Genomic DNA, 26772 nt, shown 5'->3' on the forward strand with positions numbered 1-26772 from the left:
GGGTAGGGGTGGGAGCTTGAGGGAAGTCAGGTCCTGTCCCCCTTCACGGTGGCTCTCAGCCTCAGGAGACCCTGCCTGCAGGGGAGAGGACCCGGCTTCCTGGAGAGAAAGGGCACTTCCTATGGGTGTGGTGCGGCCTCCACAGAAATGGGACCATCTTGTCTACCAGCAGCACTTGTCGTGATGAGCACGGGACGATGCATGGAAGTGTTAAATCTCTACACTGTACACCTGAAACTAACATCACCCTGTATGTAACTAACTGGAATTTAAGTAAAAACAATGAACGAGTGAACGAACAAATGAATGAACGAACGGAATCAGCAAACCCACCCCAGTGAGGCACACATGCCAGGACTGAGGCGCACACTCATGGACAAGTCTCTCAATGGCTTCCTCTTACCTTGGGAAATAGAGCCTTAACACAGCATGCCCAGTGAAGCCAGTCACCCTGGTGATGCCTTCCTTAATCCTAACTTCTTCTCCCATCTCCTCCTTCCTCCTAGCCCAGGGCCCCCTAAAAATCCAGGCTTTTTAGGGAAATGGCTAATCTCCACATATTACAAAACATTTCTGTTGAGGTGAATTCTTCAGAATGGAGAGACCAATAGAATCACTTCACAATACGGCCCTAAAGAAAGAGGTGTTTCTATGTGAATAAATGAAAGCCACTTAGCCAAAAAGGAAACAAAAAATGTATTCTGCCTAGTTGAAGGTAGTGTTCTCTAACACTGGTGACTAAATCCCCTCTTCCCAGCCACAACCTTATATAAAGGCTCTCAACCCCCAAATAAACAAAAGAAGCTGTTGGCAAATCAGTGGCATATTTTATAACAGAAGATATCTTTAAATTTGCATTTAGATCACTCCACCAATACATGACCAGGAGGGCTCATGGAACGAAAGGCAATCAGCTCCAAAGATACACTCCTACTTCTACTCCGAGAGTCACAGGAACCATGTGTCTGGCAAATTTAGAATCATAGTCAAGGAAATGCAAATTAAACAGGAAGATGCCATTTGTCCTCCATCAGTGCCATCAGGAGCAACGGGACTAGAGATTGCTCTGTTCTTTTTGGGAAACAATCTGGCAGTAACCCATTAAAAAAGTTCTTTAACTGGATTTTTTTAAAAAAAGCCAAACTATAAAAAGTTGCAAGAATAGTATGATGAACTCTATAACCTTTCACCTAGCTTCACTAATTAACATCTTGCCTCATTTGCTTTATCTCCACGTATGTAATTATACATACCCACTTTCTTGCAACCACTCAAGAATAAGATGCAGATATCATGACTCTTCACCCCTAAATCCTTCAGCATGTTATTTCCCAAGAACAAGATTGTGCTCTTTCATAATGATAATAAATTATTACATTCAGAAAACTTATCATTGTTATAATAGTATCATCTAATATTACAGTCTGCATTCAAAATTTGCTAAATATCCCAATACTGTTTTTTATAGCAATTTTTTCTTGATACAAGATCAGGCATAGCACTTAGATCTTATGTCCTAAAAAGTGAAATGAGCATACTGTTGACACAACATTCCCTACACCTACAGAAAGAAGAGCACTGGTACATAAGGAGACTTTATACAGAGATCTACATTTAGATACAGATAGAAAAATACATGTTTGCACCATTATTCACAGCAGCAAAAATCTGGAAACAACATAAGAGACCATGAAAAGGGACTTACTGAAAAAAAAAATTATGGTATATCCAGACTCTGGAATATTACGCAGCTATTAAAAAATAGAGAATTAAAGGGTGGGTGGCTTGGGTGGCTCAGTCGATTAGGTGTCTGACTCTTGATTTCAGCTGAGGTCATGATATCAGGGTCATGAGACTCTGAGTTGGGCTCCATGCTCAGTGGGGAGTCTGCTTGGGATTTTCTCTCCCTCTCCCTCTGCCCCTCCCCTGCTTGTGCATATGTACACACTCTCTTTCTCTCTCTCTCTCAAATAAATAAAAATCTTCAAAAATAGAGAATTAAATCTACATATATGGACCTAGAAAGATGTCCATGATCTACTGATAAAGTTCCAGCACTGCTTTTTACTTTGCTTTCAGCATACTGCAGAGTAGAAGGATGGAGATCTAGCTGTAGATCTCTGACATCAGCTGTAGCAATATTTTTCTAGATATGTCTTGTGAGGCAAGGGAAACAAAAGCAAAAATAAACTATTGGGACTATACCAAATAAAAAGCTTCTGCAGAGCAAAAAAAAAACAAATCTACAAAACTAAGAGACAACTTACTGAATGAGAGAAGATATCTGCAAGTGGCATATTCAATAAAGGGTTAGTATCCAAAATATATAAAGAACTGATATAAGTCAATACCAAAAAACCAAATAATCCAATTTAAAAATGGGTAGAAGACATGAGCAGACATTTCTCCAAAGACATCCAGATGGTCAGCAGACACATGAAAAGCTGCTCAATATCCCTCATCAACAGGGAAATACAAATCAAAACCACAATGAGCTATCACCCCACACCTTTCAGAATGGCTAAAATCAAAAACACAAGAAATGACAAGTGTTGGCAAGGATATGGAGTAAAAGGAACTCTCTTGCTCTGTTGGTGGGAATGTAAACTCATTCAGCCTCCGTGGAAGACAATGGAGGTTCCTCAAAAAACTAAAAACAGAATTACCCTACAATCCAGTAATTGCACCACTGTGTATTTACCCAAAAAATATGAAAATACTAATTAGAAAGAATATGTTCACCCCTCTATTTATAGCAGCATTATTTACAATAGCCAAATTAAAGAAATAGCCCAAGTGTCCACTGGATAAAGAACATGTAGTAAAAATATGCAAGGAATACTATTCAGCCATAACAAAGAATAAAACCTTGGCATTTGCAATAACACGGATGATCTAGAGGGTATAATGCTAAGGGAAATAAGTTAGAGAAAGACAAATACCAGGATTTCATTCATATGTGGAATTTAAGAAACAAAACAAACAAAGGAAAAAAAAGAGACAAAGCAAAAAACAGACTCTGAACTATAGAGAACAAACTGATGGTTCCCAGAGGAGAGCTGGGTGGGGGGATGGGAGGAACAGGTGAAGGGGATTAAAGAGTACACTTATCATGATGACCGTACTAAGTAATACATGGAACTGCTGAACCACTATATTACACACTTGAAACTAATATAACACTATATGTTAACCATACTGGAATTAAAAAATTTTAAATAATAAATTAATTAATTAAATAAAATTGCACATGTGATTCAGATTATATTCCTGTTGGAATAGTATTGGTCTAGAATGCCAGCCTTGGTTTTAAATCCCAGATAGAGAGTGGCACTTATTCTCTGTGTGAAGAAGTGGTTTTCCTCTTTAAGCACTGACTTGCTCATCAGTAAATTGGGAATAAGAAATATACCTAATTTATCAGGCTGATGTGAGAAGTAAATTAGATAATGCATGTAAAGCACTTAGCATAAGACCTAGACATGGGGGACGTGTGGGTGGCTCGGTCAGTTAAGTGTCTGCCTTCAGCTTAGGTCATGATCCCAGGGTCCTGGGATTGAGTCCCGCATTGGGCTCCTTGCTCAACAGGGAGCCTGCTTCTCTCCCTGCCTGCCGCTCCCCCTGCTTGTGCTGGCTTTCTCTTTCTCTCTCTCTGACAAATAAATAAAGTCTTAAAAAAAAAAAAAAAGACTTTCTTTGGAAAAAAAAAACAAACCTAGACATGGTAGGTGTTCAAAAACGGGAGCTGTCCTTAATATGACCATCCAGCATCAGGTGAATAATCAGGAGATGAAGGTTTTAGACCTGGCTCTGCCCATACCTGGCTATATGATCCAGGCCAAAAAAAAAAATTAATCTCTTAGATTCTTCACTTCTTTATTAGAAAATCAGGAGCTAATAATCTGCTTCATCGGGTTATTCTGAAGACGGAATTTTTTCAGCCTACATGTATTCATTGAGTACCTACTATGAGCGAGGCACCATTCTGGGCACTGGGTAAAAAAGCAATGAACAAGTCAGATAAAGTTCCTGTCCTTAAAGAGCTTCTATTCCAGAGGAGATATATCACAAAAAAAAATATTATTATATGATGTAACGTTGGGTAGTAATAAGAAATATGACGAAACTGGGGCAGGGTAAGGGAAAAGAGAGTGATGGAAAGATGCCACTTTAGCCCAAGGACAGAGACAGAGACACGTGGAGAAGAGCCAGTAGGAGTGACGGAAGAGAAGCGCAGGGCCCTGCAGCAGGGGGATGCTGGGTGAGTCTGGGTTAGAAAAAGGGAGCCAAGGTATAGCTGGGGAGCACAGAGACGGGAGCAGGAGAGGAGACTTGGCCAGACCACAGGGGGCCCTGGAGGCCTTGGGAGGAACGCAGGGTCTCATTCTCATACGAAGCAGCTGCCAGAGAGCTTTACACAAGTTTTTAACTGACCCTTTGGCTACGCTGAAGGAGGTGATGCCAGGCTCAGCATGGCACAAAATAAATGTGGGGGCCGGCGGTGGCAGAAGGCAGAGATACGGCCCAGTTAGCTCCCCCAGCACCCTGGAGGGCCCGAAACCTGTTACAGCAAAGGCGACAGGGAGGAAGTGGGCACGGCAGGAAACAGGTCAGTGGTGCTGCAAAGAGTTACAGCCCTGGAACAGTGCTTGCAATCTGGCTCCAGGTCACCCCAGAGGCAATATACTCCTCTACCGTCAAAGCGCAGAAGGAAAAAACCAAGCCATGGCAAACCGAGAAGCCAACTCTGCGTCTCCACCACAAGAAACAGCCCTCAGTCAAACCAGCAGAAACACACTGGTTGAAGAAAAGACAATTTAAAAAAAAAAAATGTATTATTACAAAATACAATTTTCTATCATAGAAAAGTCATTATAAAAATGTAGAAATTAAACAAAAAGAAACAAAAAGAAAATTAAATTCCAATTAACTAGAATCCTACAACCAGAAGTTACAGTAAATAATGTTTGTCTATATCCAGATATATCCAGAACACGTAAACATCGAATCTAGACATCCTCTTCTGCAAATATAAGTATGTGCGCATTGCACGTGCTTTTTAAAAATGGCACTGTTCTCTATTAATGGTGCTGCAACTTGCTCCTTTCACTTAATATTCAAATATAGTGTGCATGACTTCCAAGGTGGTTAATTCTAGATGGATGGCATCCTTTTTAATGCTGCTTAGTATTATATCATACAGAATGTTATATCCCAGAGTCCCTACTGTTGGGCACATGGGTTGTTTCCAACCGGTATTTGCTACCCACCCCGTCGCACCCTGTTTCGGTGCCCAGACACCCACATCGGTTCCGTTACTTACAGCAAACTCCTCGGGACTCACTTTCAAGACATCGAAGACAACGGCATCGTAGCTCTTGCTGGCATAGTCGCAGCTCTGGCCCTCCAGAGAGTCTGAGCTGCTGCTGCCCTGTGGAGGACAGGGACAGAGGGGCCACCTGAGCAGTTGGGATGACTGCAGACTCACTGACTCCCACACCCAGCCCAAGGTCGCAAGAGTGACAGCACCGTACAGTAAGAAAAGCTCCTACTGCTCGATGCCTTACCCCGTTCTGAGCACCGGGCGAGGAACTTCATACACACGCTCTTGTTTAATTCTCATAAGAACTGAGGACATGCTATTCTTATTCCCGCTTTACAGATAAGGAAGTCCAGAGGCAAGGCCGCCTCCCCCAAGGTATCACAGCCAGGAAACAGAAGAACTAGGAGGTGAACCTAGCTTCTCGTCTACCTGACGCCAGATGTGCACCCTCCTCGGTCACTACCCCCAACTGTTTCCAGCCCGCTGTGTAGCTGGTGGGGTAAAAAGATACAGCCCACTCCTCCTTCAGAGAGAACGGGACTTCACAACTTAGGCAATCGTCTGTCTTGTTCTGTCTCTCAAACATTACCCGGTTTCACCTTTGTTTTTTTGTTGTTGTTGTTTTTCTTGAAGTCATTGCAGGAAATTCTTACACAAAATGTTAAACTGGCTCTCAAGGCTTATTTCATGTATGGGCCATTTGGAATTCAAAGCCAGTTTGCTGATGAGGTGAGAGGTAACCAACTGGCTTTGGAGACGGGTGTGAGAGTTAAATTTAGAAGAGTCTCTTATTAAGGAGACCACCACGAGCCCTGCATGTACAGAAGGGGTCTCCCATAAAAAAAGCAAGTTAAAACTCCCCAAATGGGGCCAGTTTTATGAAACTCAACACTGTGGGGATCCCAGAATGTTGAACATACCTTCTCTTTGATTTTATTTAATTTCATCAAATTCTACTTTGGGGAACCAATCAAGCTTACCACCCAAAAACTGTGCCCTGTTCATAAATGGTTGTATTCGTCTCAACCCATGAAGAGGGATTTTGTGGTTTCCATTAACCTCAATATCTTGGACTGGGATTTAGAGAACATGCTTTTATTAATTCTTCTTTATTTCACTCTTTCCAAAATGGCTGTATCTGGAAAAACTTTGCAATCTTACTGGAAACTAGGGTGTTTTTAGGCCAGTGAGGGAAACCAACAGTCAACAACTGAGAATGTGGGGTTAAAAGGAGGAGCAGAAACTCAAACCTGCAGATTTCAGTAGGCCTATGTCATTGAAAGGTTTTATGAATGAGGCAGCTCTACCCAAAACTAGATCTAAGACGATCTGAAGAAGCAGCACATCACGGTGGTTAAGAGTGCTGAAGTCATGCCCGGTGGAAATGCCAGCTCCACACAAGCTACTTCACCTGACCGTCTCAGCTCTCTGGAAACCGGCACCATTGGCACCTCCTCCCCAGGGCTGTGGTACAGGTTACATACGATGAAGCTAACAGAGCAGCAGGCAGAATCCCCCTCCCCGGGAGATGCTGGTTCAAGGGGCCTGGGCGGGCTCGGCCATGGCTATTTTAGAAGTTCCCTGAACGATGGGACATTCTCCCCTGAGGAGGATCTGTGCTAGACTTTTGAGAAGTAATTAAGACGAATCCTGAATGCCTCTAAAATTGGCAGTCTGTTCTGCCCCTCAGTCTTATGCACAGACTCCAAGCAGGCGAATACCTACAAGTCACTCTGCACTTCCACACCCACCTTCCAGAAAGCGACTGAGTCAGGTGACAAGGTGGCTTTCCTCAGTGTAGTGTCACCAGGGTTCAGAGCACTGGCTTGAGAGTCACAGGGGCCTGGCTGTGAATCCCCACCCACGTCCGACCAGCTGTGTGATTTGAGCCAGTTTATTCACTTCTTCCTGCCTTTAGTTTCCCCATCTATAAACTGGGGGTGAAGCAACAGTACATACCTGATCGAGCTACTGTGAGATCAGTGGGATGACACCTGTGGAACATGCAAGACAAGGCCTGGCAGACAGGATGCGCTAAATTATGGAGGTGGATGTGTGTGTCGTGTCATTCATCACCAAAATTTACTGAGCACTTCAATTATACGTGTTCTCTCAACAACTACGTGAGTACTTACCATGTTCCAGATACGCACACACATACGCACACACACAGAATATATACGTGTATATGTGTACATGTGCGCACAAACACACAGAGAGATCAGAAAAGACAGAAGTTTTACTGCAGATGAAGTGTAAATTGTAATGAAAACAGAAGTCTGATTCCTCCAGTTACCAAACAGTCCATTCCTGGGATTTCAGGTTTTATAACTTCCCTGTAACACCCCATTGCATCTGCCCCAGGCACATACGCTCATACAAGAGGCCTTATTTAATCCAGTATTGCCCCAAATATATTCGTGGTGGTGGTGATGATTAGGCAGTGACTTCATTTAAACCTATATTGGCACCATCAGGGAATTTTAAAAGGTACTCACAAGTCTGTTTTCAGAAGCAGAGATCAAAATAAGGAATTCTTTAAAGGTTTACAAGATATGAATAGGTTCCTGTGAATTTCTAGCCGATCACACAGGATCATTTCAAAAGCCCAGCTCAACTGTGAGGGACTGAGCGTTCCCTTGCCGGTGGTCATGGGAGCCAGGCATTACACCTTCGGCAAGGTGGCATCCCTGGGCTGATGACACCCACTCCTCTTGCATGCCTCTGTTCCATCACTGCACTTGGAAAACAAACCCCCACCCCTCCCAAGCCCCGGGCCAGGGGCCCTAGCCCAGGCCACTCTCTGACCACCAGTCCTTACAGCCATCTCCTACTGAGCAAGGTAAACAAGAACAGAGGGCCAGTTGGAATCACTTCTGTCTGACTTCATTCTGGAATGTGTGACTTATTTACAATCAGCAGCAGCTTTTCTTGGGAAAGGTCTGATCCCATCTTGCCACCAAAATGGAATGTGGCACTTGCTACAACTAGACTGGGCAGGTGTTTGCTTTTCTTTGACGAGGACGACTGCAGAAAACCTACTGATCCTCAGGGCTGACTGCCTCCCAAATCTCACGCCTGGTGTGGCCAAGGGCGTCAGGAGTGCTAAGAATGGTGGTACTCATGGAGCCTTGCTGCCTTGCTGTCCACAACTTAGCTGGGGCCTGGGTCCGCTGAAAGGAGTCCCCCTACCCCCACCCACTGTCTCAATCCTCACAGCCCCGGTACCTGTGGAGTGGCGGAGGTGACCAACACGCTAGCCATCAGACCATTCCTCTTGTACATAGTCTCCGGGCCGCAGGGAGCTTCAGGGCAGCCTCCGTTGGTGACATAACCTGTCTGGAGAAGTCCTGCAAGGCAAGGGGGCTCATGAAAACCAGCTTCAAACTCAACTTAATCCCACTGTGGGGGTGGGGGTGGGGGTGACGTTGTGCTACACTTGAACAGAAGATCCCAGAGATGACCTTTATTATTTTTTTTTAAGATTTTATTTATGTATTTGACAGAGAGAGAGAGAGAGAGAGAGAGAGAGAGAGAGAGAGAGCATGAGCAGGGGGAAGGGCAGGGGGAGAAGCAGACTCCCCGTGGAGCAGGGAGCCTGATGCGGGGCTCAATCCCAGGACCCTGGGATCATGACCTGAGCAGAAGGCGGACGCTTAGCTGACTGAGCCACCCAGGTGCCCTGTGACCTTTGTTTTAAATGAAAGCAGGCAAAGAAGACAACGGATTCTACACTGTCTCCTCATGCACTCGATTGCTTCATCAGTAACAAGGTGATGACGGCTAATAATGGCACAGGGCTCGCCAAGTGCCATGCACTTGACGTACATTAACTGACCCTCACAACAGCCTCAGGAAGGTCCTATTACACCCATATTACATGTGAGGTATCTGAGGCACAGGGAGGCTAAGTAACTCATGCTTTAGTGCCTTCGCTCACATTGTCTCCTGATCCCATCATCATTCAAGGCCCTGCTCAAATGTCATTTCTTCTGAGCATCATGCCTGGACCACTCGAACCAGAACCAGATGCTCCCATGCCGACGTGTACACACCTCTAGCAGAGCATTTATCACATCACTGAACATCACAGAACTGTAGCCGCCACCTGCTTTTTAGCAGGAAAGTGACCAGGAGAGTAGGGAGGATGTAACAGGGCAAGGAAAGGAGAAGGTAGAGGGTCCCAGCAGGAAGCCAAGTGCAGTTATCCAGGCCAGAGCTGAAGGTCCTCCGTGCTAAGTGAGGTTGTCACAGTGAAGTCAGACAAAAGGAGACAGACTGGGAGACAGCAGGGGCAGAAACTAACTCCCCCAGACAGGGGAGAACGAGCTGAGGATGAATGGTGTCTGGCCTGAGGTGCCAGAAGGATGGTGTGTCCCTCCTCAAGGAAAGGAACAGAGGTGATGCAGCAGATTTGTGGAGGATAACGACGAACTTAATCTGGGATATACGCCGAATATATGCGGTGCTGGAGAGAAAATCCACCCTGGAGGGCAAGTCTCGCCCGAAGCCCCCATCTTCCGAAGCCGCAGGGAAGATGGTCTGGAGGAAGACGGAGATCTCTGCCCTGCCTGTGACCCTGCTGGAGCCTTGGCCACAGGGCCCATGGCAGAGCAGCGAGCCAGACGGGACGGGGTCAAACACCCGAGAAGGAACGTCGGAGCGCCGCAGGCTCCAGCCGCGCCGGGCTCCGAAGCCACGACGGCTGTTCCCTCAGCCGCTCCGCCGGCTTCCGTCAGCCACGTGGCCGTCAGCAACAGCCTGGGAGCCATCCACCGCCCCTCCTTTCTTCCCCCAGACACTGACAAGAACCAGTCTGAGCTATGAATGACATTCGGGGGCCAACGGGGGATAGCTGGATACGGGCCTTTTAGATAACCGCGAATTACCATGCATCTTCTGGGGCACGAGAGCAGCGGGAGGGGGATCAAGTAGGAGAAAGTCGACCTGGTGACACGCGGGACAGAGTTCAGCGCTACAGTGAGTTTGCGACTTAGTTTCAAATCAATCCGCGAAACACACTGAAGTCGAGATAAAGCAACTACGGCAAAATGCTAACAACTGACATCCACTGACAGGAGTTCACGGCACTAGTCTCTCAACCTTTCTGAATGCGCTACCATTTTCATCCTGGAAAAGAAAGAAAGGGGAAAAAAATCACAGGTGGGTTAAGTTTTTCCTCAGAGGCCAAACTCCTCTTTCACGAGCAGGGAAAGGGGTTGGGTTAGAAGCACTCATTTGTTAATCGTTTCTGTCCTCGGAGAAGCCATGTGGGCTGTTACCCAGGACCCTGAGCCCATGGCTGCGGCAGGTTCGGAAGGCAGCTACACAAAAAATAGGAAGAGACCTTTAGCAAAAGAAGGCCTAGGAATGGCAAAGGGACATGGCCCGGGGAAAGGAAAATCAAAACCACAGTGAGCTACCACCTCACACCTGTCAGGACGGCCATAATGAAAAAGACAGTAGCAAGTGTTGGCAAGGACGCAGAGAAATGGAGCCCTCGTACCTTGCTGGTAGGGAGGTGAAAGGTACAGCTCCTTTAGAAAATAGTTTGGTAGTTTCTTAAAAAGTTAAACATACACTTACCAAATGACCGGCAACTCTATTCCTAGGTAGCTACCTTAAAATAAATGAAAGCATATGTCCGCACAAAGACATGTACATGAACTACTCATCAGAGCCAAAAGCTGGAAACAATCTAAGCGCTCCTCAACTGCTGAATGGATCAACAATGTGATCTATCCACACAGTGGAATATTACTCAGCAATAAAGAAATGAAAACCATAACATGAATAAACCTCACAAACATTATGCTTAAAGTGAAAGAGGTCAGACCCAAAAGACTGTGTTGTAGGGTGCCATTTTCATGAAATGTCCAAAAAAGGCAAATTCATAGAGACAGGAGCCCATCAGTGGTCGGCAGGGCAGGGAGGCAGGACTGTCTGCAAATGGGCAGAAGGGATTTTTCTGAGGTGACGGAAATGTTCTAAAACTGGATTATCGTGACAGTCCCACAGCTCCATAAAGTCACCCGAAGTCACAGAATCGTACACTTGGGATGGGTGAATTTTACGGTATGTGAACTACGCTACAATGAAAGCAGCCGCCACCAGCTTGGTTTCATGGTGGTGACCTGAACACCCATGTTTAAACTGCCCCCTTCCACATCCCTTTCAAATAATCCAAGAAATATTAAAACAGCAAAAACAAACTACGTTAGCATATGACAAGAGAGAAGGGTTATTAATAAGCAAAAAACTTTGAGGAATTTCCAGTGCAGAAGAGACAGGACCGCGAGGGGGGGGAACCAGCCTCTGGAGCAAAGGGAAGGCCTCCCAGGAGTCAGATGGATGGGACCCTCCAACAGACACCCCATGAGAAATTCGGAGACTTCAAAGTGGGGAGTCCAGAAACTGAGGCTGAAAGTAAGACCAACTCAAGAGCTCAAAGCAGCAGCATAAGACTGGCTCAAGGTGCAAAGCTGTCTCAGACCAGACAAACCAGCTCATGTGGACTGGGAGTCGGGGCCGACCCAGCTAGGCTCTCAATGCCAGAAGCCACCAGCTTGTTGGACGGACTGTGTTCAGATCAGCTCAAGCCAGACTGAAGTGACCTGACCCAAGTCACCATGGCAGGAGGGCATGAGAGACAGCCAGCCTGATGCTCCTCGTGGATCCAACTTGCTCCCATTCTAGGCGGACATGGGCTTCACTCCTTTCGGGGTATGCCTGGCACTCTGCGGGTCTTCACAAAGGGGAGCCCCAACATGGAGCCCAATCTGCTCAGCCTGGCCCCAACCAAAGTCCTTGGCTCTCCCCAATTGCCTGACACCATAAATTCTCAAGTCACACAGCCTTTCAACACAGGTGCCACATTTTATTCTCACACTCTTCCATGACGCACTTCATTGGCGCACTCCCTGCATCCTGTCTGAAGGATGCCACCAGCTCTGCCCATTTCTCCAGCATCATTGGGGGGTGCACTTAGGTGCCCCTGTCCACACACCACCAGCAGCACACCCAGGGAACAGCAGCTGCGCAAAGCTTGGGTAGGTGCTACATTTCTAGCTCATTTTATCTTCACAACAACCCCATGCAGGGGAGACTCTTCTACTCCTGGAAGCTTAGGCTCTGAGAGGTGATGTAACTGACTGCTAGTTGAGTGGTAGAACTAGGGAGTTCAAACCCTGGTCTGTCGACACCAGTGCCTGGGCCCGGGCTTCCTCCAAGAGCCCACAAGGACCCAGCAAGAAATTGCGTGTAGAACATCCCACCCAGGCCAGCCTCAGACCAAGCACTCAATCAAAGTTACTAGTTACTATAAGTGTTAATCTAATCCTACAGTTCTATTCATTTATAGCTATTTTTTTTCCTAAAATAATTAACAAAAAATTAACTGCAAGAAAGCCCAGCATCATGCTGTGAAACCATAGGCCTCCCCTGAAGGAAAGGGGTTCCCAGCTGTGGGCCTCAGGTGTCCCGGGAGCACAGGCTGAGTCCAGGTATCTAAGTGCAGGGCTCCTCCTCCAAGAGGCCTGATCTGCCCACCCACACCCCTCTGGCCCACCTAGAGACAAAGCACATCAGCCACCGTGTGTTACTCCTTATGCTTCCTATGGGGAGCCTGGGCTGGAAAGAAAGACAGAGCACTTGTTTGAGATCTGATTCCTGCATGTCTCACCATGGACACAAATAGCCTAACTTATGGGCAGTGACTCTCAGGTAAGTGATATTTCACATGCTAAGAAACAACAGGACCAAGCAGAACAGATTATCCTTTCAAGGCCCAGAGAAACCCCCACCCATCCACCTTCAGTCCCTGAGGCCCAGCCAGGCCCCAACTCCTCATTAGGGACCAGACTCCCATAAAGGGAATCAGCCTGGCCCAGGCCCCTGAGAACTGCTTCTGCACCCCACGGGACGGCCCCTGATGACAGCAGCCATGTCTCCCAGGCCAGACTGACTGGACCAGAGTGGCCACCTGATTCTCCTAGGAACTCAGGACCCTGAGACACCAGTCTCTGCTGGTCAACCAACCTGAGGCACTGTGTCCTCACTTCTAGGGGGTGGCCAGATGCCGCCTGGTGCGGGAAGAGTCAGCCAGAGTATGAAGGGAGCAGATGAACGGAGAAGCTGAAGGCAGAGTCTGTGTCTAAAAAGGAGAGCAGTGGACCTGGCTCCCACCCCCAGGCTCTGTGGTAGATGCCTCTTTTTCAGTGGCAGGTAGTCAGAGTGGCTTCCAAAAGACCTTGACCAGGGCTACTTCCTAAACACCAAGTTCAGGCCAAGCCACCAGAAACCTGATCCCGAAAACACAGGGGGCTCATCTGAATGGGGAAAGATATGCATCGTTCATTCACTCATCAAACTCCTACTTCACGTGGGAATCATTCAAGCTAAGAGTTCCTAACCGTTTTTGTGCCTTGGACCCTTTTGGCAGCCTAGCGAAGCCTCTGGGTCCCTCCTCACAGAAATGTTTTTATGTGCATAAAATAAAATTACACAGGAAACCAATTACATGCATGGGATTACCCAGGAAACCAATTATATTAAAATACAGTTATTAAATTATTTTTAAATACTTTTCAACAATAATGTATATTTCTCCATGTAAGGAATATATATATATATATTTCTTTATTATTGCATTAAATAACAAGATCTGTTGGCGGGTTTAATAACTAACATAATTTGAAAGTAGTTATGAGCACAGATATTCTAAGAGGCCCATGATTGTTATGTGATATGAGAATACCTGTGATTTTTATTGGCAACAAAGTCCCAAGTACTATTATTATTACTGTGATTCACTGTCTATATTAGTAACCAAGAGAAGTGATAAATTTCAGTTAGAAGTTGGTGAAAATAAAGGTATCATATTTTTCCCATCAAAATTCAGTGATGCCTGGTGCAGAAGCCCTGTTCCAGGCACTGGGGATATGAGGCGAGCAGGCCCTGCTCCCGTAGAACTTACATTCCAGTACGGAGTCAGAAAATACACACATGGATACAAAGGAGATAACTTCAGATACTGAGAAACATCTCAAAAAACTAAAATAGGGTGGAGGATGGTATTTGCCAGGTTGTCAAGGTAGGACGCTCTGAGGATGTGAAATTTGAACTGAAAGCTTAGGAAGGAGTCAGCCCATAAAAACCACCGTGTGTTCTTTGCAGAGGGCACAGCAAGTGCGAAGACCCTGAGATGCACATGAACTCAGCAGACTTGTGATGGAGGCAGATGGACCCGAGTGGGCAGAAGGCAGTGGACAGAGAGGCTGGGGCCAGAACAAGAAGGGCCTTGCATGCGTGGTGGGTGTGTGGGTTTCATCTGGAGTGCAGTGGGAACCCTCTGGTGTACTAGAGGGTTTTGAGTAGGGGAGTGACAGGATCTGATCTTCTGTTTTTGAGATCACTTTGGCTGCTGGGCATAGAACTGGATGAAGAGAGACAAAGTCGGAGCCTCGGAGACAGCAGGGGTAAGAGAGGACAATGGCATGGACTGCTGGCCACAGGAATGGGGGATGGATCTGGGAGGGTTCTGGAGGGAAACAGACAAGACCTGGTGATGGACCGCATGTGAGGGGAGAGGAAACGAGGGGACCCAAGGATGACTTCTAAGCTTGGGGCTGTCACAAGTGGGTAAGAGCCACATGTGGCCCAGCTGTTCATTCATTCACTCATCACCCACCCAGTGAGCCCACTGGTGGGCCAGTTCTGGGCATCGAGTCAAAAATAACACAACCCTGCCCTCCAGGGTCCTACAGTGTAGTGGGGGGAACACCCAGTAAGTAGATACTCAAGGGACACGTGCTTTAACAGATCACAAGTTCACTCTGGGGGTCAAAGAAGACATCACTGAGAAGAGCCCTTGAGCCGGCACTCAGAGGACCAGTGGGAGTGTCTGAAGGAAAGGGCCAAGGAGGGCACCCTGAGCGAGTGTGGAAGCCTGGGGTGGGGAAGGACTCCTGACACACCAGTGCGCCAGGAGCACAAGGGAGCAGGCTCCCCTCCTCACCAGACCCCAGCCCGTGTCCATCCCAACGAGCCAGGCAGGGATCCCCAGAGAGTTTGTTTTGACGGATGGCCCAACACTGTAGCCACAGTGTCCTGTCTCCTGGTCATTCCCTCATCTGTTTGGCAGACTTGGTGACACCTTCCAAGCCCTGCGCTGTGCAGAGGATTCAGACCAGTCCTTGGCCTCAAGGAGCTTACATACCATTATCTGCTCACCACTGTCATCACAACAATTTATTAGGCACTTTGTTCCAGGCTCTGGTTGGGGATTTCCGTGCATTAAAAAAAAATTTTTTTTTTACAGATGAGGAAATGGAGGTGCAAAGAGATGAATGCACTGTAACTCGGGGATGCACTTTTACACGCCTGCACTGACTGCAGCCCCTGCTGGACAAGGGCAGTCTGGCAGGCAGGCAAGAGCCCCAGCTTTCTGAGCTTGCCATTTTAATCTGAATCATGCCAAAACCCCATCTTTCCATCCTCCGGCTCTCTCAACACACACACACACACACACACACACACACACGCACGCTGCTAATGCCTCCTTGGAAACCAAAACACTGCCTAAGAGCAAGCAATTCTCATGATGTAACTTCGCAAGAACGTGGCAATTGTATCAGGACCACAGAACAATCCCTCATCTCTTGTTTCTGTACGACAGACTCTGTTCTCGTGTGTGGGCTCCCGGAGAGGGGAGGAAAATCCCATATGCCATGCTGGTTTCCTTCCAAACTTTCATAATTCTCCTTCAGTGTCGCAGGTTCAGGAAACCAAGAAAATAACATGAGACAGTCTGGTGCGGACCACTGTTGAGAAGGCAGAATAACCACTTTTTCCTAAGCGTATGGAGGTTGTTGCAAAGAAAATACACACATCCAGGAATATTCAATTACAAGAGAGTGATCTCTTCCAAATGTTTCAGACAAGCATGGAAGTGGATCCCGAGCCCCACTGCAGAGCTGCTCCCTCAGCGTGGAGTGGGCTGCTCTCCACAGACGTGGTGGAAGCTGGCTCCACCTTCGCGTGTCTTGAACAGAAGCCGAGACAAGATGAATACGAAGGAAACAAAGAGGGCTGTGGGCAGAACAACCCCTCCACCGCACTTCAGGAGTGGTAAGTGTCTGTATGTACACGCACGCATGCACACACAGCATGGAGATTTCCAATTACCAAAAGGCTTCCCCCAAGGGAACCATCACTCTGGTGCGACCCCTGGCCAGCAGCTTGCGTGGGCTGGCAGGGCTGCTGTCTCTACCTCCTCCTGACCCTCTCCAAACTGGCCAAACCTCTTTTCCTGGCAAGCATCAGCGTCTGGAGGCTTTCAAAGAGAGGCCTGGCCACGTAAGCACATGTCGGACTTGAATGCCATCACTCACTGCAGCGCTCACCGCCGCCCCCATGCTGCACCCCGTCCTTTCCAAGCCACCCACCAGATGTTCAACCTCCACCATCCCACCTTCTCACCGAGGGAGGGAGAATGGGCTGGGGAGGCGCCACCATGGCTGTGCCTCTGTGGAGGAGAGAGAGGAGCAGAGCGTGGGAAAGGGGGCTGGCTTTTTAGGGATGGAGGTCTGCAGAGCTCACAAAAAAAGGACAAAACCTCAGTTTGTGAAACTGAACGAACCCAGAGAAAAGGACGAGGAGGGCATCCTCTTGGGGAGAGAAGCACCTACATTTATGGAGCTAAGGTAGGCGCCCTTAAACAGGCAGCAATCCACAAATTCAGGTGATGGGCGTGGACTGAGTGCGCCCCGCCCAGCAGCCCAGGCAGGGTATGCTGAAGCCAGGGAGGCAGAAGTGGACCAGGCCCATCCTCGTTCTCAGAAACCTTAGTCCGGCCCAGAGGCACCTAACCTTTTCAAGGAGGAGAACCTCCTGAATTTCTTACATTAAAGTAATACAGATGCATGCTGAAATTGTAAAAACTGAATAAAAAGGCATAAAACAAAAAAGGAAAATCTCCTCTCCCCACAACCCCTCGTCCCTGTCCCCAAGGTCAGACAGTTCACACGGTATAGGGCAGCATTTATGCACACATCCACACATATGGACATATGCACAGATACATATGTAAATATGTTTCAGAGACTATTCTTTTCAACTCTAAAAAAAATTTCAGTTCTCTTTTTGGTATCTGTTGACTAAGAAAAAACTCTTGGTAACAAAAACCCGTTATAAATCACCAACACACTTAAATTAATCTGTGGTCTAATAATCACAGCAATATCTATATCCACTTGGAACGTGTCAGGGTGTATTTACAGCACCCATTCTTCAGCCTGACAGAGCTCAGAGCACACGTGCATTTGGAGAGGCCGTACAGCAGCCTGGAGTTCAACACCCTCCACCCCCTGCCGGTTCACAGCTGCAGGTGAAGGCCTGGTAGAAGCTAAGAACAAGACAAATACAGAGCACTGTCTGGGGCAGGAGAACAGATAAATCAGGATCTGAATTCTCACCTATCACTTACTCTGTGCCCTAGGCAAGCCGCTTGACCTGACCACCTCCCTTGCCTGTTAAACAGGGAGAATCGTGATTCCCACCTCGCAGATGGTGGCAGGGGTCCCTGGGATGCCGGTAAATGACAGCTTCGCCTGTGCTAGCACCCCTCACCACCACGCTCACCCTCTAGGGTGGGGCAGGCACGGGCAAGGCTCTCTGAGCATAAGACCACAAGACATGGCATTGACGTGGAGGCACCACGAGAAACGTTGAGTGAAGAATATGCACTTCTCATAAAACCAGGGAAGGTTCTCAAAAGAACACCAATCCTTTGGTTGGCTGGGTAGTTTTTTGAGACCTTCTAATGAAAAGGCCACTCAAGTTTCCCCATCCCTCATGCGTGCACATACAATTACTCTTGAAACCAAAGGCTCCTCCTCCCTTCCAAAACAAGGCTGCAGAACACAGGTGGAGGGGAGAGGTCCCCATGTGCAGCCACCAGCTGGCTGGCAAGGCCTGATTTCTCCAGGGCAGGGGAGGCCGACTTGAGGGAAACAAGAGGCCTAGGGATCCCTGTGGGTGAGGGCTTGAAGGGAGCATTGGGAAATGGGGGTGAATGAGGGTGGCCTACCTGGAGCATGCCAGACCCCCTCAACAGCCCTGGGAGCACCCTGGAAAGCTGGAGAGTGACACTCCCCTTTCCACATATCAGGGGTCATGGTAACCGGGTTAGGGACCCGGTGCCCGCTCCCTCTCCCAGACTCTGCACAGCCCTCATCAGTCTTAATTAAGGTCCCAGGAGCACATGCTCTGGGGAAGGCAGGCAGCGTTGCCTGGAGCTGGACAGACGGTGTCCACCTGGGCAGCCATCAGCAGAGACAACCCTCCCTGTGGAACGCGCCCGGCCTCACCAGCACCCCAGGTCCAGCCGACCCAGCCTCTGCTTGAGGGCAGTGCCCTCTCCCTGTCACGTCCCTGCCTCCTCATGGTTGATTCTTGACACAAACAGAGGGATCCTTCTCCCATCCAAGTACTAACCAGGCCCAACCCTGCTTAGCTTCCGAGGTCAGACGAGATCAGGCGTGTTCAGGGTGGGATGGCCACAGACCAGAGGGATCCTTCTAAAACATCAACCAAAAACTCACAGGACATACACTAAGAAGGGTGAACTCTCCCGTACGTAGAGCATACCCAGCTGGAGAAAAACAGGCTACATCCCAGATCTTTCTCCGGAAGGAAGCTAGAGAAATACCCTGAACGGTAAGAGAAGGCACTCCACGTCCCAGGCGGCGGCAAGAGGACAACAAGTCAGTCAGTGGCGTCAGCGAGCGCAGCAACCTTCAGGACAGAGCTGAGGACGGCCTGCCGCTTGGACACGGGGGGAAAGCCGGCCTCACAAAGGAACAAGTGCCTGAGTCCCCCAGAGTCTCCTGGGGCAGAACAGGGAGGGGCGCGGGATGGAGACTGGGGTTTTCTGGGAACTTGAGATGACTACTGAGCATGTTCTCAGGCTCAAAATAAGTAGTGGAGGGCAAAACAGTAAAAATGCAAGAGAAAGGGGAGACGCCTGACAGAGCACATCTCCGAGAGGATAGTAAGGTGGGACTGTGGTGGCGGCTCCCCTGCCCCTAGAGGATGGGGGAGGATGGTGGCCGCTACTCAGACCTTCGCTACAGGAGGGCGGTCCTGGGGAGACGGGAGAGCCTGGTTGGCACAGGGGGCACCCATGCCAGCACGCAGGGGCTCGGTAAAGTCTCTCAGGATGAGACACTCTTACCCTATAGGAATGTGAAGCAAAAGCACAAGAACCAGACCATAAATTTCCTCCACTGAAGACCTGCTGTGACCTTTGGGACAGGGAGCTGTCCCAGGCAGAGGACACTAATGAGGCCCCACAACTAGACACAAGGAGGGATCCTGAACTAAGACAGGAACAGAAAAAGAACACTGGGAAGGAAGCCGGCGGCATGTGAATAAAGTCGACAGGCCAGTTCATAGCATCGTACCTGTACCAATTTACCTAAGTTAATCTGATAACTGGATTAAGCCTGTGTAAGCTATTCACATATAAGTTGCATGAAGGGTACATGTAAATGCTGTGTACTACTGTGCAACTTTTCTCTAAGTCTAAACTTATTTCATAATAAAAAGTTAAATTTAAAAAGCAAATCTATACTCTTACTTCCCAACCCCCCCTTCTATCCCCCAACACACACACACAATCTCCACAAGCAGGCCTAACACGGGGCTCACCGTTTCCTGTGCCAACCATTACCTGAGAGGTGCAGCTCTGGGGGTGCTGAGGGTCAGACATTTTACGCCTGTTAGCTGCGGGCCAAACATACGTTTTCTGTGGTAGACAGAGGATGGGGCTGGAAGACAGTTTACTCTGAGGAGCAGGGGGTCCGTCTCTCCTTCCTAGTCCCTGCCAAGGACAGAGGAATTACTGGTCTGACTGTACCAGTCCAGGTCACGGACAGCCGCATCTGTTTGGAGCACCCCTAAGTACCCAAACGGCACACACCAGTTCAAGGCCCCTCTTCCCCCCACTGCTGCCATGAGACCTGTGGGACTTGCACACGCACCCCTACATGTGCCTGCCTGGCCTGTTCCTGTATGCTGCTGGTGGCCACAGGAAGGTAAGGAGCCCAGGCACAGGTCAAGCTCCGGGGGCCCCAACTGGGCGGGGAGCTCCTCACTTGCCTCCGTCAGCTCCGAGCAGAAAGCCCTGTGCCAGATACCGGCTGACTCATAATGAAGGTAATTTAATTCTTTGCTGCTCTTCCTTGTCATCAGATTGAACTTTAGAAATATCAAGGTGAAGAACAGGTTGGCAGAACAGGACACCCACACTCTTGGGCCTTCCTGACAAATACCACTGAGTCCTGACTCATCGCGCACAGCCTGGCATTTCCCACCTTAATGGGAAGGAAGTTGTCTGAGAGCAAGGCGGGGTGGGCAAGCTGCTCCTGGAGAAGGACAGGGAAAACCACCTAGACAGCAGCACGACAAAGCCCAGTAGGAATAAAGGGTGCTCCCCGCCCCCGAGGTGGGAGCAGGCAGGTGAAGAAGGCCATCCTTGGATCCAGGCGGTCCTCAAGCGCCATTCCACATTCCACGGAGAACACTGCAGGGGACGGCATGGGGTGACGGTACCAAAGCGCACAGAGGAAATGACATTTTCCGATCAAACCATATAAACAGATCTAAGTTCCAAGACAGTGAACTGGGTCCACACATCTGCCTTCCACTCCCCAAATCTTGTTGATACAAAAAAACAAGAAAAATAAGAAATCTGTTGCAGTGTTGAAACACAGGGAAGAATGACATCACCAAACCAGAAATTCAGAATTCCTAGAAGATTTGAGGCAAATGGAACTGGACTGAGGAGAAGCTATGAGTGTTAGACATCTGGCCACAAAATCAACGGTCTCTTCTGTCCAAACAACACCCGGCTAGAAAATGCAGTGGCGGGCGCCTGGGTGGCTCAGTCGTTAAGGGTCTGCCTTCGGCTCAGGTCATGGTCCCAGAGTCCTGGGACCGAGCCCCACGTCGGGCTCCCTGCTCATTGGGAAGCCTGCTTCTCCCTCTCCCACTCCCCCTGCTTGTGTTCCTGCTCTCGCTATCTCTCTCTCTGTGAAATAAATAAATAAAATCTTTTAAAAAAAAAAAAAAGAAAGAAAGAAAATGCAGCGGCCTGAGAGCCTACTAACTAAACGTGGGCTAGAGATAAACTTGAAAAGAAATGTACAGAAATCATTTGAAGCAAATTGCGATATTTTCCTAACAAAAAAGAAGACAAATCAAAGGAGAGATGTTTCATTACTCTGAATAGAGAGACAATATTGTAAAGACATCAATTCTCCCCAAATGATCTATAAATAAAATACAAGGTCACTCTAAATCCTAACGGGATTCATTTTGGAATTCAAAAAACTGATTTAAATTTTCATCTGGAAGAATAATTTGTAAAAGCTAAAAAGTTTTGAAAAAAAGCAGTAGGATGAGAAGTGACCTGTCCTGCCAGGAAGCCACGGAGAGATGAACGGATTAGCAGGAACAGAACACAGTCCAGATCACAGGGTCAAGTACACGTGAGACTTAATATCTAGTCAAGACAGCATTGCAAATGGTGGGGAAGGACAGATCACATAAGAAATGGTGATGAAACAATCTACTATTCACTTGAGGGTGGGGGGATTCATTTAAAATCCTACCCAGTATCTTAAAACAAATGAGCAAATCCTAAGAAAAAGAGAGAGAGAGGCAAACTAAGAAAGAGACTCTTAACTAGAGAGAACACCCTGATGGTTACCAGAGGGGAGGTGGGTGAGGTGAACTAGGTGATGGGGACGAAGGAGGGCACCTGTGATGAGGAACGGGTTTTTGTATGTATTGAATCACTAAATTGTACACCTGAAACTAATACTGCACTGTATGTTAACTAACTGGAATTTAAATAAAAAATAAAAAATCTTATTCAGTATCATCTCTAAGAATGAAGTTTTGATAGAGATTTAACCAAACATAAAAGCCCCATAAAAATACCAGAGGAAACACTAATCATTACTTTTTAAATAACTCTGGGCTGAAGAAGTCCTCTCTAGGGTGATACAAAAGCCAGAAAAACAAAGGAAACCACTGGCAGATTTAACTACATTAAAAATGAAAACTCTGTATGAGAAAAGACATCATGAAAAAGACGTAAGACAATGAAAACCCCGGGGGGGGTGGGGCGTGTTAGAAACGTCACAGGAGAGAGAATGAAGTCAGATACTTAGTAAGGAAAGAACTCCCCCAAGAGTCCGGCTCAACTCTCGGCAGGCGTGCTGCCCCAGCTTGTCACCTGCAAAGAGAGGCGCTATCAGCAGCACCTTTCTCATGGGTGTGAGGACAACACGAGAGGCTGTTTGTGAAGCACTTTGCCCAGAGTCTGAGCAAAGCAAGGAAATCATCAGACAGGCAAGGCGAGAGCATGTTCCAGCAAGGTCACTGGCTGCACCACCACCCGCAAAGACAGGAGGAAAACACTGGAAAACCTTATCAGTGTGTTTCAGTACAGGCAGCTGGGGCACATCCATTCAGGGGGACCCTAAGCAGTGGTTTAAAACGATGAAATGGGACGCCTGGGTGGCTCAGTTGGTTGGGCAACTGCCTTTGGCTCAGGTCATGATCCCGGAGTCCTGGGATCGAGTCCCACATCAGGCTCCCAGCTCGGCAGGGAGTCTGCTTCTCCCTCTGACCCTCTCCCCTCTCATGCTGTTTCTCTCTCTCTCTCTCTCTCTCAAATAAATAAGTAAAATCTTTAAAAAAAATAAAACAATGAGATGGATCAATATCTACGGACAGAAAAAGATGTCCACCAATTCAGGACACAGCCACCCTTATTAATTCATTCGGCAAGTATGTACTGAAAGTCTAGTATGTGTCAGGTACTGTTCCAGGGGCTGGGCACAGAGCAGCAAAGAAAAAGCTGCAAATCCCCCAGTACATTCTAGAGGAGGCGGCAGACAATAAATAAAGCATGCAGTGAAATACGAGTGTCAGCTGGTGGTAAGAGAGGAAAAAAGTAAAGCAGGGCTAGGGGCGAGGCAGAGCGGGAAGAGGGGTTACGATTTTAAATGCGGAGGTCTAAGAAGTGCTGAGAAAGTGACATCTGGACATGTTTTCAAACACTTATGCATTAATGTGGACACACACTCCACTATTAATATCATTGCCTCTGAAAGCGTACAGCACTTTCAGGATGTGGTTCAGTCAGTTAAGCGTCTGCCTTCAGCTCAGGTCTGCCTTCCCAGGGTCCTGGGATCGAGCCCCGCACTGGGCTCCCTGCTCAGCGGGGAGTCTGCTTCTCCCTCTCCTGCTCCCCCTGCTTGTGCTTGCACATGCTCTCTCTCTCTCTCTTTCTGACAAATAAATATCTTTTTTTTTAAAGTGTACAGCACTTTCACTTTCTACTTTTTGTACAGGTCAGTATTGTTTGATTTCTTTTAAAATAAGTGATAAAATAATGCTGTGAGCAACACAGCATGTGGAGAGAAAACTGAAAGTGAACTTCCCCAGACAAGCACTTCGGGATGGCTCACAGCCAGGTATTCCACACTTAGGAGGGTGGAGTCGGGTGCCTGGTGCTTTGGCACCACCTGGTGGCCATTTCCAACCATGTCAAGGAAAAAAGGCAGGGTGCACAATCGTACAAACCACCACCTGCCCTGTGGACAGGGACTGGAAGGAAAATGCAGTTTGATTTGTTGGGATGACAGGGTCATGGCAGGATTTACTTAGCTTAGATTTTCTATCATAGTTTTATAATGTTTCATTCATTTATGTGTAACTGCAATGGAGCCATCCTATGGGACAGCCAAATGTATCGAGGGGCAGACGTGGAGAGAAGTAGGTTGGGTGGCACAGATCCATAAAACCAGGCCATCTGCACATGTGCCCCCGAGAAGGTTGGAGAATTCAGAGTGACAACTTCAGGTTACTCAGTCCGTGGAAGAGGAGGGGTCTTCCCCAGTGGGGAGTGCCTAAGAAACAAGGTCCCAAGGGTCTGGCTGGGATGAGCGGCTACATACCTGCCCTCAATAATTAATCACTAACTGAGCATGCGTGCAGACCACTAAACCAGTGCCTCTTCATCAAAGCCCAGAGGAGACTGAGGGATAAGCCCCAGGTGACGGAGAGGTGACACTGATCACACTCTGCCTGGGGCACTTGTCCCTTCTCCGTCCTTCTGGTCCTCAGGCTATGCAGGGCCCCTCCACTGTGTGCCCCCCACTTAGCCCGCCACAGCACCTGTCACCCTGACAGGGAATCGTGGCTTTTCCTGGTCACCTGCCCGCTCAGCCACAAGCTCTGTAAGGGAGTCACAGCTACCTCATTCGCCTCCAGAGATGGCACGTGCAAGTCCGGTGTTCTGGGTCTGGATGCAGCTCTGCCGCCTACCCCCTGCGTGACAGTGGGCGAGTGCCTCTCCAAGTCTCAATTCTCCCTCTGTGCCCACCTCGTGCGGCTACTGTGAGGACTAGCAGCCCCGGGCGGCACTGAGGAGTGCTGGGGCTGCCAGATGCTCGTCTCAGGGCTCCACAGGTATAAAGTCTCTGAGCTGAGGCGTCTCTGTGGGTAAGTGTTGTTACAGCGCCCCGCACAGAAAGTTCTCAGTTATTTGAGCCTCACTTCCCAGCACGGTACCCAGCAGTCGGCTGTGTTCTCAACAAAAATGGATGAACTACTCCCCCAACCTACTGTGAAAAGGGGCAAGGTCAGAGCAAGACTGTGAAGCTTAAGCCACCCCAACAGCACCCCCAGCCACGTGGTTCTGCTGCCCCCCCAAAAAGGCTCAAGGACTGCACAAAAGGACTTCAGGGAGAGAAGGCCCTCCGGCGGGTACAAGCACCCCTGCAGCACTGGGGAGGGTGCGGGAAGGAAAGCGAAGTGGTGTGGATACTTGGGGCTGATGCCGGGGGGGGGGGGGGGGGGGGCGGACAGCAACACTCTGGCTTCAGGCTCAGGGTCAGCTCAGGCAGGACCCAGATGGAAGCGACCTCCCAGGAGCGGCCTCAGCTAAAAGCAGGTGAGACTTGCCTTAACAATCCCTCCAGCCAGGATCACTCCCAGGCTCCGTACGGACGCTTTCAACACACCCAACCAGCAACGGCCCCATCCGAACAGCATGTCCTACACTGCTGTCCTTGCTTTCTGCGTGCTTCCTTCTGATTCCTTGCATTCCAACCCACTCTCGAGTGGTCAGGGCTGTGGTCCCCACAGAGGAATGAAAGGGAGGGCTGAGGGGTACCAAACCCATTGAGAAATATAGGCCCTGCCTGTGGGGGGGCACGTTCTGTGCATGCAGTCTCCCTGCCAGCCCCTTGGAAGTGGCATCCAGCCACTGAAGGACAGATATGCAGACAAGAACAGGTGCCAGAATGTCTCTGGAGCTCACCAGTGGCCACACCTATCCTGCTGCCTCTCACAGCCAGGTGTAAACAGGGGCCATGAAAGAATCCTCCTCCCTCCTCTTCTCCTGGCTCCTTCCTGCTCTCCTTTCCAGTCTCATTTTAGATGTTACTTCCTCCAAGAACCCTTCCGGGACCCCCTCTGTTATGTCTTTCTTCTATATGCTTTTAAAGCACCCAGACTTCTCCTCCATGGCACTCGTCACGGTTGTCCTGAATCATGTGTTTGTCTTCCTCCCTGGACCAACACTCTCCGAGACATCCAGTAAGAGGGTCATGCAAGCTGCGTCAGGAGCCGGCCCATGGCTTCCATGATTCACAAACCCTTTCCTGAGCAACCTTCGTGCTGTTGTCTACTTATGTTTAGGTTCCAGAACGAGATGCTCAAAAGTCAGAAGTTGTCAGATGTTACAACTGATGGCCTGAAGCTTCATCTTACAGAAAGAAAAACTCAAGTCTCCCTGCTTAAACAGTGACATTTATAAAGACAGTCTCAAAAGAAGTAACAGAAAGGAAGGTACAGTTACTTTTCTGGGTTGTTTCTTGATATTTAACTATTTTTAAATTATACTTTATTGGACTTCCTGTTTGAACTACTAAAAGCAACAGATCCCTGTTGCTGTAAGCCAAACCCAATAGGATGTACAAATAAAAGGCATCAACCCACCTTCCCCCTACCACTCTCCCCATTCCAGCCACCAAAGGTAATCGCAGCAAGCAGCAAGGTGTATTCCTCCAAGCTTTTCCTCCAAGCAACATAAATACACATAACCAAGTAGGACTCATACCAGAAACCAAGGTCATACCTCAAGTGCTGTGGGGCCCAGGCAGATCGTGTCACTGCTGAAACTGCAGGAATAACAGATAACAGAATAAGGACACATGGGGCCAGTGGCTAACGACACTACCTAGAGCTTTCCATTTTGAACATTTGTAAAGCACTGAACTGGCCACACAAAGCAACCAAGAGGGAGATTAGACAGTGGGCAGCAGAGTTGATAAAAGTTCAGAGTTTGGAGCCCTAGTCACATCCCGGGC

General features: G+C 48.3%; 1 protein-coding gene across 5 annotated transcripts in view; it reads right to left on the bottom strand.

Annotated features, from left to right (window-relative positions):
* The window catches only part of RALGPS1 (Ral GEF with PH domain and SH3 binding motif 1), a 267587-nt gene that overhangs the window by 226969 nt on the left and 13846 nt on the right, over window positions 1-26772 (bottom strand). For all 5 annotated transcript variants that reach the window (XM_073905731.1, XM_073905734.1, XM_073905733.1 and 2 more), the window contains exons 2-3: window positions 8552-8673; window positions 5324-5431 (exon numbers count right to left, since the gene is read on the bottom strand). In XM_073905731.1, the coding sequence (XP_073761832.1) occupies window positions 5324-5431; window positions 8552-8673 (230 nt within the window). The remainder of the gene's footprint in view (window positions 1-5323; window positions 5432-8551; window positions 8674-26772) is intronic.

The sequence above is a fragment of the Callorhinus ursinus genome, unplaced genomic scaffold, assembly GCF_003265705.2.
Source record: "Callorhinus ursinus isolate GAN/ISIS: 27379988/994484 unplaced genomic scaffold, GSC_fseal_2.0 scaffold24, whole genome shotgun sequence".
Lineage (NCBI taxonomy): Eukaryota > Metazoa > Chordata > Mammalia > Carnivora > Otariidae > Callorhinus > Callorhinus ursinus.